The sequence below is a fragment of the Eubalaena glacialis genome, chromosome 12 (assembly GCF_028564815.1).
Source record: "Eubalaena glacialis isolate mEubGla1 chromosome 12, mEubGla1.1.hap2.+ XY, whole genome shotgun sequence".
NCBI lineage: Eukaryota > Metazoa > Chordata > Mammalia > Artiodactyla > Balaenidae > Eubalaena > Eubalaena glacialis.
The window spans coordinates 97,228,877-97,246,768 of NC_083727.1; the positions used below are offsets into that span (position 1 = coordinate 97,228,877).

Below are 17,892 nucleotides of genomic sequence, written 5' to 3' on the forward strand. Positions count from 1 at the left end.
GTCATGAATATCTTGTGCTTTCAGGAGATATTCTTGGTTCTTCCATCAGTGGCTTAGCCTCACTGATTCGAATGCCTTATGGCTGTGGCGAACAGAACATGATAAATTTTGCTCCAAATATTTACGTTTTGGATTACCTGACTAAAAAGAAACAACTGACAGAGAATTTAAAAGAAAAAGCCCTTTCATTTATGAGGCAAGGTAAGCATTTTAGAAACACACTTTTATTTGTAAAAATACATTTATTCTTTTCTTTTTTTTTTTTTTTCGGTCAGAGTTGACTCTAGACCGTATTTCAAAATAGACAGATTTTGTCTTTGCTCTGTGATTGTGGCACTGGATGGTGTGGAATGTGCTAGAAGTGTGGGCAGTGGGACGCTGCCACCACTCGTCCTCAGCTCAGGGCTCACTGATTGCTGCTAAGATGTTTGTTAAGGAGTTTGTTCCTGGAGGGGTTTGTATTTTCATAAGGGATTGGAAATTTAAAGCCACTTAAAGATCTGAAGGAATGAGTATTCATTCCACATTTCTAGAGCATCTCTTAGGGCCAGGGTCAGTTCCAGTGCTGAGCAAGCAGGAAGTCAGGCCTTTCCTCCCAGGGAAGTCCCTGTTCAGTGGAGAAAGGCCACTGGTAAACACAGGAGGCTTCCTGTGGTGGGGACCTTCTCAGCGCATTTAACATTTCAAGTAGTTGGGGGGTTAGGGGAGAAGGGTGTGTATGGGGGCCCCTGCTGGCCACTCGGGAAACGCCACACCGGTGACGACTCTGCCCTGGCTCCTGGAGAGGCTGATTCTGTTTGCAGACACCAGGCTCTGTTTCTACAAGTTGCTAATAACAACAGATAACATCGGTTGATGCTTACTATGTGGCAGGGAGTGTTCTAAGCACCTTGCATAATATCTCACTTACTGGTCACAATCAGTATGATTATCATCTTCCTATTTTTACAGACGAAGCAACTCAGGCACAGAAAAGTTACCTAACTTGCTAGGGTCACATAACAAGTGATGGTAGAGCTGGGATTTGAACTCACTCTCTGGCCCCAGAGTCTGTGCTCTATTTGCGTCCATACTTAGGAGAAAATGGACAGTTGTGGAGGCATTTTTAATAATAATGATGTAGACTTGATTTGCTCGAATATTCCAAAAGCCAGCCACCCAAAGTCACAGTCTGTGCTTTGTGCGTCACAGTTTGGAAGCTTTGTGCTTCCATTAGGGGACTTCTAGCAAGATCTCTGTGTGGCTGAGTTTATCATTCTGCACAGTTTGGGGGACTTGCTGTCCATCAAACTGATGAAGATTAGAATGATTCAGGCAAAATAGTAGGAAAATGCTTGTTCAGTATAATCTACAAATTGAATCAACACTTTGCACCCTAACTTTTAATTTTTTTTTTAATTTATTTATTTTTACAATGAATGGGTTAAATGCCAATAGAGGCAAGCTGTTAGTGGTTTGGCTAACTTTTCCACAGTTAAGAATTCGAAAACTTAGTAAAGACATTATTTTAACGTGGGCTTTTTTTCTAGGTTCCCTCATTATCCTAAACTAAATTCTATGTAATAATGATAATAACTAACCCTATTTGTTGTACAAATGTTTTCATTTAATTCTCACAAGAACCCTTGGAGGTAGGTGTACTGTTATTATTTCCCTTTTGCAGATGAGGAAACTGAGGCACAGGGAGGCTAAATAACTTACCCATGGTTCCCGTGGTGGTCTGACTCTGTAGTCCATGGTCAGAACGCCATGACATAGCGTTAATTTGCAACGTTCTTAGGTTGTTGGAAGCAATAGGAGAGGATGCAGGAGGAGCAGGAATTGGGCCAAGACGCTTCAGTATGACCAAGGTGCAAGAGGTCTCAATGGGTGTTCTGATAAAACAGTAAGAGAGGACCATGGGTCCTGTAGGGAAGGAGAAACCAGAGGTTAGCATCTGGGTGTCAGGTTAGACCAGAGGGAGCTGTAAGATGTTGGGTCCAAGGGGCTGAGCTGCAGTCAGTGTCCTGAGTGCCCCCTGGGCTAGGCTGGCAGACAAGGGCTGAGTGCAAGTAAGGGAGCTGTGAGTCAGGACTCACCTGCTGTGTGGGAGGCCACACTTAAGGGAGGCCACACTTAAGGGAGGCCAGCAGTGGGATCAGGGCTGGGTGTGACGCGAGTTCTGCTGTGTAGGAGATAGTGGTATAGTTTCCCTCAGATTAGAGCCAGGCCCTGCAGGCATTTATGACATCTCAGGCCCAGGTCCTTAAGTCCTCTAGGAAATTCTCAAAGATCTAGCAATCGGTACTTTCTATACTGAGCTGCCCATTAAAAATTATTCTCCTTTCTGCGTATGTTTGTGAATCAGTCATTTTTCTTTTTCAGTTTAGCTATTAATTTATTTAAAGAGAATGGTAAAAAATCAAATATTTTATCATATACGTAGAAAACATATGTTATTAATTTTTCAAGAAAAATGGTACTTATATACTAAGATATTTCCCCTGTGATTTCCAGGTACTTATGGTCTTCATATAATGCATCTTTGCATGTCCTCTACCTGGAATGGTCTTCATGAACTGTGAACTATGTTTGCTTGATAAAATCTACTGATTATTAAAGTGAATCAGTCGTATTTTAAGTATGTAAATGCAAGAGCTGCTTTTTCCAAGTTTGGTTATAATTAAGTTTAAGCAGTGGTACCAGGGGCTCTGTTTGGTATAGTGTGTGCCACGCTAAAATCAGGTGAGATCTTTGCACATTGCCATATATTTAAAGAGATGAGTAAAAAATATTTTCACAATTTAATTCAGCACCTTTTTAAGAAAAGATTCTGACTTGTATTTGAAATTTAGTTTGGCTAGTTTCAGGTAGAGAGTATGTAGGACCTAGACTGGTGCTTTATAACTTGATACACATTCTTTGGGATATTTTAATAAAATAAAGTAAAATATTTTTGAAAATGCCATTGATTGCATATTTTATATGCTTTATGAACTGTAATGTTGGCTAATCAAATATCAATGCTTTAAAGAGACAGAACAAATTTTGTAGTTTGAACCATTTAAGGAACAATAATTCATGCCTTAAAAATAATCTGAGTTTCTGTCCTAGACACTTTGCTCTGGGTTAGTAGATGCCCTAAAAAATGAACAGTCCATATCCTCAGTATCTGTTTTTTTTTAAAAGGAGCACTGGTCCCCAGGCCCATCCTGGCAAGGTAGGTGCCAGAATGCAATTTCAAAGCAGCCCTGCATTGCTTGGGAGCCTTCATCACATTTGCTGGTTGTCAGAAGGCACAGAGCAGCCAGAGGGCAGAAAAAGCTGTGTGGGCAGAAAGAAGAGCAGCTGTGAGGTGGGCGAGTCCCACCAGGGGAGAGGTAGAGCCGTGGTTACAGCACCGGTGGTGGAGACCGTGAGGCCTGGGCCCTGAACCCTGCCTCCTGCTCTGGGCTGGTTTCCCCAGCCTCGTCTTTCCACCTATAAGACATGGGTAAATAAGTAGCCACTTCTTAGGGCTGTTTTGAAGACTAAAGGAGGTATTTTAACACATAGTAAATGCCCAGTAACTGTCAGCTATAATATAGTGAGTGGCATCTAACTAGGGAGATACGGGCTAAAGTCAGCAAGTAAGGGGCTTCCCTGGTGGCGCAGTGGTTGAGAATCTGCCTGCCAATGCAGGGGACACGGGTTCGAGCCCTGGTCTGGGAAGATCCCACATGCCGTGGAGCAACTAGGCCCGTGAGCCACAACTACTGAGCCTGCGCATCTGGAGCCTGTGCTCCGCAACAAGAGAGGCTGCGATAGTGAGAGGCCCGCACACCGCGAAGAGTGGCCCCCACTTGCCGCAACTAGAAAAAGCCCTCACACAGAAGCGAAGACCCAACACAGCCATAAATAAAAAAAAATAAAAAAAAAAAAGATTAAAGTCAGCAAGTAAATTCTGTCCATTCTACCTCTAAAAACAAGTGTGAAATTCCCCCACTCTCTCCATCCCAGGCTGATTGATCTACTCTGACACGCCATTGCTGACCTGGCTACTCCAGCAGCTTCCTAAATAGACCCTTTGCCAATATATTCACTCTCCTTCAATACAGTCCCTGCATATTTTATAACCAAAGGGATCTTTTGATAATGTCAAAATCATATCACTTCCTTAAATTCTCCAGTGGGTTCTTCGCCTGGGCCTGCAAAGCCCTGAGTGAATGCCAGGCCCCATCTTTCACCTCACCTGAAGCTGCCCCCTCAGGGCTCTGTCAACCTGTGTCTGGCATGCTCTCAGATCCATGGCGCTGAGGGCCTTTCCACCTGTCCTGCCTTCTGGATGCTCTTCCCCCAGATCTTCCCAGGGCTGGTTCCTTCTCATCATCCAGGTGGTGTTTTCCTCAAAGTGGCCTTCCCTGACCTTTTAGCAGCTCTCACTTAAATTATTCCATTGTGTATTCTTCATCACACTTAACATTATTTAAAATGTTCTTGTTTTTCGGTTATCTGACTGTCTCCTGCACAAGGAGGTAAGCGCCCTGACAGAGGGGACTGTGTTGAATCCCTTCTCCCTGGGATCACCATATGGGCCCTTCAGTAGGTACAGAATGGGTGAATGCGTTCGTATCAATATTCACTCCTTTGGGCTTTAGGTTGATCATCCTAACGTGGAGATCGGGTCTAGATCTCTCCGGTGTTTCCACGATACATGGTTGTTTCTAAACACCAAAGTTTCTCCCTGGCTCTGGCACGTTTTTATGAGCTAGGAAATGTGACCTGAGGTTTCAACGTGGTACCTTCTGAGCTGGTGAAATGGCTGATGGGAATCAGTCCGATGAGCTCCTCAAAATGTATCTTTTCACATGCTGAACTAAATTATATTTCAAAGTAGTGGACAAAAACTTCTCGGTGTAATGATTTTCATTATGAAATCAGTGTCTCATTTCAGAGACTCTGTTTTTTCTTTTGCTATCGCATTTGCCAAAGTTTTTTTTTTTTTTCAAATATACTGTAATTGTTTTTATTTTTTAAGGAATTAAAGTGGCTTTGGCACAAGTTATGATTTATATTACTTAAATGTCAGTTATGAACAGCACATGGTTTTCCTTAAATCATGCTTGGCCCAGGAGCCCAGTAACCTAACTTATTGTTTTTTTGGTCAAAACAATAGCTACATCATTGAATGAAGTGTCTTTCACTGTCAAAAAGAAAAATAGAACCATAACATGGAAACTGTTTTTGATAAGGCCTAGAAATCCCAGACCTGTTAATTGGAGATTTAAACCACTTGTTTTTCTCAAATATTTAAATTGCAGTGCACGCGGCTCAGTTTTTCAAGTAAGGCTCAGACCAAACTTAGTTGAAAACACATTATATTTTCTCTATTGGAATAAAAACAGGAAAAAAGTAGGTTTCAGAATTCTGATGCTGCATTTGGCCATCACAAGAATGGCTAGAGGCAATAGTGAAGATGCTAAAAAAGAAAACATTGGTGAAGTTCTCACTTTCCATTTCATGTCAGAGAGAGTAAGGAAGTTGATAACAAATACTCTTCTTTTAGTACAGAGAATATTTTTATCAGCTTTTAACCAGAGAAAATGATTGATACAGCCACAGGCAGCCAATTTTACTTCATTTATTTGTATGCAATTTTGACACTTGTGGTAAACTAAGTCAAATTATGTTTAGAATGTTACTTTTCTATGTGTTTCTATGAGTGGTACTTGCCTCTTTATTATGATAAATTATAAATATTTTCCATTCATGGCTATTTCAAAGAAAATTCATGACCCACTAAGCATGTATCTTGTCTGACCCTTTATAAACAACATTTCATGAATCATTATTTTAAATTTTAGAAGTGTCTGTTAATTCTGATTATGCTGTTACTTTGTAACTCAGGAGCTATTCATAAGACTATGAACTTGAAGGCCGTACTCTAATTTCCTCATAAACTTTTGGAGAAAACCATGTTTTTGCCTATCTCATCTATCATGATGAAGTCTCCAATTTAGGTGATTACCCTGGAACACTGAATTATTGTACTAACAGTAAACCTGATAGCTGAGCTAGCTGTCTGCTTCTCTTATGGAACTGGATGACTTGGAGCACAGGCAGCCGAGGGTTCTCTAATGATGCATGTCTGGCTTAAGACAAGGAAGGACGCCTCACAGGAGACCTACTTGGTTTGGGTTCCCTCCTGTTTTGCCCAGGGAGCAGAGCTGGAGGTTTGGATTTTCAGTTTCATCTAAACCAGCTCCGGAAATGTACTCCATACCTGGAAACTGTGTCTGCAAGTCTTCCTCCTCCTCTGGGCTCGCTCCTCCTGGTGGAAGAACTGTGCTAATTGTTGATATTAATGGCAGCTCTTGGAGGGCAGCCACCTGAGGGGTAATTTCCATAAACACTGATCTCATCTCCATGATCTCATCTCTCTGAAGGTTTTACAATAACTCATACTTGGAACTGCCATTGTTGTGATTCAGGGCCTTGGAGGCACTTGGTCCTCACCGGAGGTTGGTCCATCTTCCCACAGATGCACCTCCTCTAGTGATGGAGGGACCTGGAGCTTCCCTTCCCTCCCCTTCGCTTCCCTTCCCTTCCTCCTCTATCAGATCGAGTTCACAGGTAAACTCTGCTTCCTGGTAGATTTACTCCTGAATTGGAAATTGAGGGAGAATGTCTTGGCCTCTTTTGCTCACTTCCTTTGTGAACATTAGAAAATTACTCTGCTTCTCTGTGATCCTTGACCAGCTCTGACAAAGGAAGAGATTATATGTTGCGTTTTTTTCAAGGTTAACTAAAACATGTTAGAGTGAACTAAGGTTGTGTTAATAGTGCCTGTCATTTAATTTTTTCCATTCTTGTTTATTTTACTTTTTGAATTGTAAAACATTAACATGCTTCCAAAAGTCAAACTTATTCTAAAGGGTGTATGCAAAGGGGTATCTTTCCCTCTCGGATCCCTTCTCCCTACCCTCTGGGGGTAACGTTCTGCGTTACTTTCTTGTTTAGCTTCTCTCTCTCTCTCTCTCTTTTTCTCCCTTAGCAGAAATTAACATATGTTTTTTTATTTTCTCTTTTTCTTACACAAAAGGTAGTACACTATGTGTGCTATTTTAGACTTTGCCTTTTTCACTTAACAGTATATTCAGGAAATTGCTCTTCATCAGCTCATAGAGAGTCCTCATTCTTTTCCACAGCTACATAGTACTCCATTGTACACATGTACCACAGTTTATTCAACCCGTCTCCAATTTGGCAGCATTTAGGTAGTTTCCAATGTTTTTGCAATTACAAATAATGCTGCAATCCATAGTCTTCTGCATATATATTTTTGTGTTGTTGGAGGTATATCTTCAGATATATCCTTAGAAGTAGGATTACTGGGTCAAAAGGTATAGACATTCTACTGCACAGGAGTTGTACCATTTGGAATTCTCTCTAGCAATGGATGAGTACTGGTTTCCTTACAGTCTCCCCAACAGGATGAATGGTCAAGCTTTTGAATCTTTGCTAAAGTGATGGGTAAGAAATGGTATCTCAATATGTAGTTTTAATTTGCATTTCACCTATTATGAAGTTGAACATTTTTTCCTGTCTTAAGGTCTGTCTTTCTCTCTTTGTTTTTTGTGAAATGTCTGTACTTGTCTTTTGTCCATTTTTTCTCTATAGGAGTTTTTATCTTTTCCTCTAAATTAAAAAAATTCTTTATATAATCTATATGTAAAGATATATAGTATTAATATATAAAAACATATACATAGACTTATATAGTATTAATATTAGGAAGATTCGCCATTTATCCATCTTATATGTTGCAAATATTTTCCTTTAATTTGTCATCTGTTTTTCAACTTTGCTTATAGTGTTTTGCCATGGAAAAGTTTGAAACAATTTTTTTGTACTCAGTTATTTTTTCTTAAAAATTTGGTGGTTAGAAAGTCTTTTTCTACACCTGGGTTACGGAGCGATATCTGTTGTTTACTGAGAGAATGTAAAAGGTACTGTGCGAAGGACTTTTCATATATTAATCATTGAAAGAGCTCTATGAATTAGTAGGAAGCAGCAACTTTGGAGACTGATGGACCTTGGCTAGTGCCTAACTTCAGTACCTATGAGCTGTGTGACCTTGCACATGATATATTCTAAGTTCAGGTCTCTTCATCTCTAAAAAGTGGATAATAATAGCCTCTACATCATAGAGTTGTGGAATTACCTGAGTTAATACCTGAAAAGGGCTTTGACTAGTTCCTGACACCTAGTCACAGTTGGATAAAAGTTGGCTGGTTAGTTGCCATGCTGTAAATATTTCAGTTTTTTTTTTTTTTTTATATTTATTTATTTTATTTTTGGCTGCATTGGGTCTTTGTTGCTGCATGCGGGCTTTTCTCTGGTTGCGGCGAGCAGGAGCTACTCTTCGTTGCGGTGCGCAGGCTTCTCATTGCAGTGGCTTCTCTTGTTGCGGAGCACAGGTTCTAGGCACGCGGGCTCAGTAGTTGTGGCCCACGGGCTCTAGAGCGCAGGCTCAGCAGCTGTGGCTCGCGGGCTTATTTGCAGGCTCAGCAGCTGTGGCTCGCGGGCTTAGTTGCTCTGCGGCATGTGGGATCTTCCTGGACCAGGGATCAAACCCGTGTCCCCTGCATTGGCAGGCGGATTCTTAACCACTGCGCCACCAGGGAAGCCCAATATTTCAGTTTTAAACATAAAGAGTATAACCTAACGCTCCCTTCTTCAAATTAAGAAAATTCTCTCATCACTTAAATGCTGTTTACATCTCTTTTACCATAGGTCTTAAAGATCACTGTGAAACAGTGTCTTGTTTTTTATGCATTTTGTCTTACTGTAACTTAAATCAGATACTCAGATCTGGCTGGGGTTTCTTGTGGAAGGACTCAATGAGAAAAGTTTGGGACCTGGCAAGAGCAAATTAATGAATTTTAAATGACTAATGCTCATATTTTGTTAGTCAAATGTGAATAATTAATTATAGTTATTGATGCTTCTAAAATGTGGTATTCATAAAGTAAAATTTTTTTGTTACTAGAGTTTATTGGGGATGGAATTCAACATTTTACCAGTGATTATGGTTGCCAGGCACTACATGACCATGCTGCTGGGTTCATTCTATGTGCCCTCCCCTCCTATAGTAGAATCCTGTAGTTGTCAGGAAGAATTCTTGGTTATCAGAGAATCACTGATAAAACCTTGAGTTGGAAATGTTTTTGGCTCCTGCTTATGCTTACTTTTTAATGATAAATTATGGCTAATATCATTTTTAGCGAGTTGATTTGTTGGGCTTGTCTGGTGACTCTTTCAGTGTTTGGCCTATGATTTCTCAGTCACTGGACTTTGAGACCTGCATCCATTGCTTTGCAAATATGAAACATCTGCCTCAATTTGCAACCATTTATTTGCAAATATGAAATATCTGCTTTTATTAAAGCAGATCTATGAGCCATAAGCCCTCCCCAATTTAGTTCTATACTGAGACTTCATTACCACCACCATGTTCTTTTTATTTAGTGAGGACTTGGAGTTGACGTTTGGGCAGACCAGTCAGTTTGGGGGTTTACCTCAGTTGGTCATGACCAAAAAATTCTAGAGCCACTTTCTTAGATTATTTAGTAATTTTCTCCCTTCTGCTGGTGGTCTAAGAATAGAAAGTATTTTTACTTCTTATTTTAGCTTTAAACTTTAATTATGATACTGTAGCTATATTTTTCTTAGGTAGCAAACAATTTTAGATGACTAAGCATTGAAACCACTGTAGTTAACACTACAGAGTTAAATACTCTGCTTTTTAATTTATTTGCTTTTGAATGGATAGAATTGTTGTCTGTGTGATGGTATTCTTCTGACTTTATTCCAATTTGGGGCTATTGCGGTTCTTATTTTATGCATTCTACTTGAAAAGTCCTGATGTTCTTAATCTCCCACAGCACATAATATAGAAAATATTCAACGTGAGTTGATTTCATGTCTTCTTTCCCATTCTTTGCCCATGTTTCCTCAATATGAAGTCATGATTAGAAACTTCCATTCATTGCAACTTGATTACATTGATTATCTGTCTATTTTTGTGTCTTCAGGTTACCAGAGAGAACTTCTCTATCAGAGGGAAGGTGGCTCTTTCAGTGCTTTTGGGAATGATGACCCTTCTGGGAGCACTTGGTAAGTGTTTTTGCTAACGGAACAAATCCATGTCACCGAATGGACTCTCACTAGGTCACGATGGCCATGAAATTGACAGATGTGTCTCTGTATCAGCTTGGAGGCTGCTTTTTCCATAGCCTGGCTTTAAAAGAGATTCTCCTTTTAAAATACGGTTTTAAAACACTAGTACATCAGATGTTTTTATTTAGAAAAGATAAGTCATAAATCCCCCTCTTTTTTGGTGGGAAAAGCAGCAATAAAATATGATGATGGTGCAGCTGGTAAGAAAAATTGGTTAGAAATACGGAGTATTGTGACATAGTTCTTTTTTTAATCGGACACAGTCAACACTAATTTTGTATTAATACAGTCAATGTAGTTTCTTTAAGGTTATTTTTTGTGACAAAACAGTGATGAGGTTAAGTAATGAAGCTCCAGAGTTTCCTCCAGAATGAAATCTCCATATGGCTGATTTTGGATGATTACTCTCTCCTTGTACTATCTTCAAGTTCATTTTTCACTCAGAAAAAGGTTGGCTAATTGTATCAGTAGGGTTAGATAAGGTGGGCCGTGGTAACAACCGGCTAAATCTCAGCGGTTTATTAACAAAGGTTGTGCTGATGCTGCGTTTCCACTGTGGCTCAGCAGGGGGCTCTGCAGTCTTTGTTTCAGCCACGAACTCACCCTGAGCCTCTAGGCTTGCTGCAGCCTGGGGACAGAAGGCTGGAGTATGCAGCAGTGGCAGTTAGAAGCTTCAGCCCGGTATAAGATTTCTTATCACTTTACCATGACCGGACCTGGCCCCATGGCCATGCCTAACTTCAAGCGGGCAAGGAAGTGAATTCTTCTGCATACCCAAAGTGAAAGAGAACTGCATCGTATTGAATATTAGTAATGTTTGCCACACTAAATCTTTTATAGGATGAAACAGATCTGCTTCAGATTTTCTTTTGGCACGAGTCAGGATGTAGATCCATAAATAGAAAGGTTCCAGTGTTTTATTGCTTGATGTTCTTTTCACCTCAGTATTTAGAGTTCTGTAGCAGACATTGACATACTTTTTCTTTAAAGGGTCAGATTAGTAAATATGCTAGGCATTGCAGGCCCCATAGAGCCTCTGTTGCATATTTTTCCTTTTTCCCTCCACCCTCGCTTTCTTTCTTTCTTTTTTTTTAAAAAAATAAATGTATTTATTTATTTTTGGCTGCATTGGAGATAGTAAATATGCTAGGCACTGCAGGCCCCATAGAGCCTCTGTTGCATATTTTTCCTTTTTCCCTCCACCCTCGCTTTCTTTCTTTCTTTTTTTTTTTAAAAAATAAATGTATTTGTTTATTTTTGGCTGCATTGGGTCTTCGTTGCTGCACGCGGGCTTTCTCTAGTTGTGGCGAGCTGGGGCTACTCTTCGTTGCGGTGCGCGGGCTTCTCATTGCGGTGGCTTCTCTTGTTGCGGAGCACGGGCTCTAGGCGTGCGGGCTTCAGTAGTTGTGGCACACGGGCTCAGTAGTTGTGGCTCACGGGCTCTAGAGCGCAGGCTTAGTAGTTGTGGCTCACGGGCTTAGTTGCTCCGCGGCATGTGGGATCTTCCCGGGCCAGGGATCGAACCCATGTTCCTTGCATTGGCAGGTGGATTCTTAACCACTGCACCACCAGGGAAGTCCCCACCCTCACTATCTTTCTCTGTTTAAAAACTGTTCTTAGGTGGAGGTTGGGGGCTGTGCAGTGGGGAGAGGCACATATAAACAGACTGTGGGCTGTGTTTGGTGCAGACAGATTTGGCCTACAGGCTGTAATTTGCTGATTCCTGGCCTAGAGGAGAGAAAATATCCATTTCTTCTACCAAAAGCGTGACGGTTTGATTGTGAACTAAACATACTTCATCCGCTGCTTTAAGGCTGAGCTAAGTGTGTGATGAGATCTTCCTTGGTAAATACCCGGAACAGTCCAAAGATGAATAACCTTGGACAGTTTATTTCACTCTCTCTGAGTTTCGAATTCTCAACCTTTAAAATCAAGAGGCAGGATTAGATGATTTCCAAGTTCTTTACCAACTCTGCTCTTTTGTGAGTTGACCTGGAATTTCCCAGCCACACGCAAGGGGAAACCGTGCCCACTGGCCCAGCTGAGTTGTTCACTTTGCTGTCTCTTTGTCGTCTTTCTTCCTTTTGTTCTTTCTTCAGTGATTGGCCCTTTGGTGAATCTTCTGATGGGGGAAAAGGGTTGTTATTGTTGGTGTTTTCTTGCTCAGTGTAATTTGGAGGACTATATAAAGTGTATTTTATGTAATTTTTCCCCCCTTTTCACCAAGGTTGTCAGCTTTTGTTTTAAGATGTTTCCTTGAAGCTGATCCTTACATAGATATTGATCAGAATGTGTTACACAGAACATATACTTGGCTCAAAGGACATCAAAAATCCAATGGTGAATTTTGGGAGCCAGGAAGAGTGATCCACAGCGAGCTTCAAGGTGGCAATAAAAGTCCAGTAACCCTTACGGCTTATATTGTGACTTCTCTCCTGGGATATAAAAAGTATCAGGTATTTAATCTTTAATAAAGAATGGGTGGAAAATCACAAGGAAAGTAGGTCTTGATGGGTCAAATACATGTCTGGAAACTTAAAGGATTTTGCAATATTCCATCACATTTGAAGTCTCGAATTTGAGTACTCTTTTGCTTTGCATTTGTGGCCACATTCCAAAAGCTGAGAATATAAACTTTCCCCTCAATTTAGAGCTTCAACACCTGAGGTCATATAAGAGAAGTATCTTTCTCAGGCTATATTTTATGCCCTCATCTTAGTTCGTGATAGTCAATGGGAGAAACACGAGCAAAAGCTCCACTTCTTATTTTTTATTCCCTCTATGGAATGGTGCCTATTTGCTTGTAGAACCTGAAAAGCAATGTTATTTTAAAAATACATGGCAGATCATTAAATGTCAGTGATCAGGGGTGATTCCCATTGCCTAGGACAAAGTCAGGTGCTTAATAGACACTGAAATTGTTTTTGAATGAATGTTTGAAAATACTTTTTATTTAAATATGTTGGTGACAGGTTATTTTGAATAGTAAAATATATATTTTTTCTTTCCAGCCTAATATTGATGTGCAGGAGTCTATCAACTTTTTGGAGTCTGAATTCAATAGAGGAATTTCAGACAATTACACCCTGGCTCTTGTAACTTATGCGCTGTCATCTGTGAGAAGCCCTAAAGCCAAGGACGCTTTGAATATGCTGACTTGGAGAGCAGAGCAAGAAGGTAATGTGTGCAACCCGTTCTGCATTATGAAATGTGTAAATGATGTGAGAAAGGTTTGTACACCAGGTGTGAAGTTCATTACATTTTTATCTTCTGAATGGGATGAAAATGAGATGCAAGTAAGATCAGGAAGGGTTGACATGGCCATCCTGCAGCTACTCTCCCCAAGAGTTTTCTAGAGAACTTGGGGCCTTGGGTTTTTCCTTCTTTTAGATATGTTCTGCCATGTGTCAGTTACCCTTTGAATCGTCTGATGCTATTTCTGGTTTGGTGGCCTTGAGTGATCATTAAGGCCTTGGTTTTTGGAGAGACTTGGGCTCAAATTCTGGTTCTGTTACGTACCTTTAGGAGCTTCAGTTTCCCTGTCTGTAAAATGGGAGTAACACCTGCTTTAGGGTTGCTGTGAGGATTAAATGAGATAATGTGCAGGGCTTACCATGTTGCAGGTGTTCGAAAATGTGAATTAAAATGCTAATAGAAATGCAAATGTCAAAAAATGCTGTTAGTGAGCTGTATGATTTTTTAACAGGTTTGGAATGGGCACTGCTTATGGGCTACAGCAGGACAAAAAGTACAGGTGTTATTGCTTTCCAAATGGCCTCTGTGTGGCAGAGGGGCTGGGTGGGCAGAAACATTTTAGGTCATGTCAGTTTATTTAAAGCTCTGTTAATTCAAAAAGGGGTAATTATGGAAAGTGCTTAGAGACTTCTGAGACTGTAAAAAATAGTGTTATTATTAGCAGTAAGTTAGACTACATCCTTATTACCTGTTGCAGTGCTGGGGACTACACGATTACTGCATTGAGGCTGAAGTAGTCCTTGACATTTCTGCTTCTCTGCTTGGCTAAGTGGTAGTTATTTCACATTCCACCGAAGTGTAGTCATCATCTAAATATCTGAGAGAATGGGGAGGGGGTACCACGTAGGATGTTCATCTGGGGGCTAGCAGGAATATCTCTAGGAAGGTTGTTGAGCTGGCCAGGGTCCCTCATTTTTTCTTGGAGTCTTGGATTTTGAACTTATAACACCAAATTTCAGATAATGAAAAAAGGAGTATTTCCCGTTAGGGCTGGTTAATGGCAGATTCCCAGAACAGGGTTCTTTCCAATGTGTCCTAATATATTTTGGGATGGTCTGGAATAGAGTATGGGTTTTTAAAAATATAATTTATAGCTTTTTGGTCTTGAGCCAAACATATGGAATTTCTCTTGGGAAAATATTTTTATCAAAATGTCCTCAAATATAAGTAATAGGACAAGGATGAAATTTTATAAGTTTTAATAGTTTAAGAAGTGACATGTAAGTACATGTTTGTGTGTGTGTGTGTGAATATACGTATATTTGCTTGGCATCAATATACACATGTATAGAAATATGTATACTTTTATGCTAGTCAAGGAGAACTTGGGCCAGTGTAGGAATGTTTAATGGTATCAAGTGTAATTTTTCTGTATTTGGCCAGACCATTACTACTTTTCTCCTGCAGGAGGCATGCAATTCTGGGTGTCATCAGTGTCCAGACTTTCTGAATCCTGGCAACCAAGCTCCCTGGATATTGAAGTTGCGGCCTATGCACTGCTCTCACACTTGCTTCAGCATCAGATTTCTGAGGGAATCCCGATTATGAGGTGGCTAAGCAGGCAGAGAAATAGCTTGGGAGGTTTTGCATCTACCCAGGTGAGTGATGATCACTTTAAATTTCTTTATAAAAATAATTATATATATATATATGTAAAACTATTTATAAAATTAAATATATATATATATAGATTTTTTACTATATGTGGTTGCTTTATTTCATGACGTCATAAAATTACATGGCAGTTAAAAAGTTTAGTAACTTAAATCAAAGGTTTAAGTTACTAATTTTAATTTTTTCTCATCTTTGATATAAACATCGTATCTGATACCCATATGGGATAAATTAGTTCCCTGTCTCACTAGCCATTTGTCGTCTCTGGTACCCAGTACAAATGGAGCTCAGTTCTAGTCAGCGGATGTTTTCTGAGTCTTCCCTGGACTCCAGGTCAAGCAGATTCAAAGGTGAATCGAGGAGAGTTTCACTCCCAAGGAAGGTGGATGAGTGTGCAGTGATATCGTAAACATGACTGAAATTTACTCTTTGGCGGCCTTAATACAGGCTTATGTGCACACATCTTTTTCTTTTCCCAACAGGACACCATTGTGGCCTTGAAGGCCCTGTCTGAGTTTGCAGCCCTAATGAACACAGAAGAGACAAATATCCAAGTGACCGTGGTGGGGTCCGGTTCACTGAGTCCTGTGAAGTTTGTGATTAGCACACAGAACCGCTTTCTCCTCCAGACGGCTGAGGTGTGGACAAGGGGGTGGCTCTCCGAATGTCTGTGTAGATGATTCCTTCTGCTGGAATACTGCTTTATTTCCTTTCTGTTGACTTCAACACAGACTTGTTCCCAGAGCTCTGTTCTGGCAGGAAGGAGTACCCTCCTTTGGTTGAATTTGCCGAGCTGGGGAAGGGAGGAGGGCTTGAGAACTTTGGACAGATTTGGAAAAGGAGAAAACATGGGCCCTGTCTTACTGGGAGAGGAATGAGTACCCGTTGAGCTCCTATTCTTTGCAGGCCCTGTGCCAGATTTCTTTACATGTGCTATTGCATTTACTTCTCAGACCAACTACCTTTATCCCCACTGTACATATTATAAAACTGAGGCTAAGAGAGTTTAGCTAACTCTCCCAAGATCATGATGCTAGTAACAGTAGAGCTAGGATTTGAACCCATGATTTCGAAGACCATGTCCCTTTAGGCTGCACCACATGTCCTCTTAGGTGAATTGATAGAACCAGTAGTAGAACTCTTTCTTTAAAATGGAATAAAGGGCTATGCTAGACCCTAACTTTTTTCCCTTGGTTAGCCTTGTAGGAAGTTGAGGGTAATGGGTGAAAGCGGTTACTTTAAGGCTAGAACCTGAGGGAGAGGGGTGATGGCAAAGGAGAAAGAAGGAGTAGTGTTGGTCCCAGTCAGTGATGGTGTGCCACTGTGTTCTCAGGAAGGCCAGGGACTTAGATGCTGAGGGAGGCTTGAGGAGGGAGGGATGACTTTCACTTCTTGTCTTTCATGCTTCAGCCCCTACAGAAGGGCAGACCTGCCCACAGCACTAATGTGCTCTTCCTCTGCCTTCGCCCCCCTTACCTGGTTGACCCACAACTTTTGACATGTGAGGCGTGTAAAGTTCTTAGAACTTTACAGCACACACAGCTTACACTCCCAGTGAGGGATTACAGTGGTCTCTTGTGCTGGTTGGAAGGACCTAGATATGGACAATTAACCTTATTCACCTTTTTCCACCTTTATTCAGCTTGCTGTGGTACAGCCAACTGCAGTTAATATTTCTGCAAGCGGTTTTGGATTTGCTATTTGTCAGGTATGTCATAATATTTATTTTTGTTTTGTTAAATAGGACTTGCTATACTAATTCTTTGGTTTGGGGCACTGCTAAATCTTTAACTTAGATGATATAAAATTCTTAATGATTTATTTCTATGACTCAGGCAAGATAAATCACTATCTTTAACAAAAAGTGTTAGAGATGTTACTAGCTAGTGAGTAGACAGCAACTATATAGTTTGATAATCTATAGTTTGATAATATTTCTTGAGTATTATATGCTTTTTGAAATAAGGATTAAAATCCTCCAATATGATTCATGTGAATTGTTGGTAACTCCCACCTTTTTTTGGTAAAAATACAGCTTAAAAATTGTAATGCCGGGTAGAGTTTCTACTGTGACTTGATAACCATATAGCATTTTACTTACCATTTCTTAATATTCATTTAACAATATAAAGGTCAACATGGTATTATAAGTAATTGACTTGAAGATAGGAAATGTGTCCTTTTGCTGTAAAATTTTATATTATAGTAAATAAAACAATTAGAGCATGATATGTTCAGTGCTCTGCTCTAGGAAGAAAATCTAAAGAAATCTACCCTTTATGGTGTAATTGGGATACAGTAAAATGGAAGTAGTATGTAAAATACTGAATGGAAGTTATTATGCTTAATAATACATGAAAATCATGGGGACCTAAAACCATGTTACTGGGATGCAAAATAATATGTGATAGTACTAAAAAAGATTATGTGCTTGGTTAGAAAAAACAAACCAAACAAACCCTGAAAGATTTACTGAGAAAGTTAAAAAAAAAAAGGCTATTACAGAGAAAAAGTACTTTTTCAAAAACCAGAACAACTATTCTAGTTGAGAGAAAAGATGTACTTTCTAAGGCACAATGTGAAGGGCTCATGGTCAGGTATAATTTGGAAACATAGAAATAATGTGAAGATTATTTTGTACGATACTCAAAACACAGTAAATGTTTTTTAAAATCAAGGAAAAATCACAGTTAAAAAGAACAGTATTCAATGAGAAGGATAGAAAGAGAAAAGAGTGAATAATTTGTATTGGTCTTTTTTTTTTTTTTAAAGTCTTTGTTGAATTTGTTACAATATTGCTTCTATTTTATGTTTTGGTTTTTT

General features: G+C 39.9%; 1 protein-coding gene across 1 annotated transcript in view; it reads left to right on the forward strand.

Annotated features, from left to right (window-relative positions):
• Positions 1 to 17,892, forward strand: part of CD109 (CD109 molecule) — a 134,096-nt gene that overhangs the window by 105,504 nt on the left and 10,700 nt on the right. Inside the window, exons 23-29 of the mRNA XM_061206898.1 lie at positions 25 to 201; positions 10,056 to 10,137; positions 12,428 to 12,656; positions 13,212 to 13,377; positions 14,863 to 15,053; positions 15,552 to 15,707; positions 16,712 to 16,777. Of these exons, the coding sequence (XP_061062881.1) occupies positions 25 to 201; positions 10,056 to 10,137; positions 12,428 to 12,656; positions 13,212 to 13,377; positions 14,863 to 15,053; positions 15,552 to 15,707; positions 16,712 to 16,777 (1,067 nt within the window). The remainder of the gene's footprint in view (positions 1 to 24; positions 202 to 10,055; positions 10,138 to 12,427; positions 12,657 to 13,211; positions 13,378 to 14,862; positions 15,054 to 15,551; positions 15,708 to 16,711; positions 16,778 to 17,892) is intronic.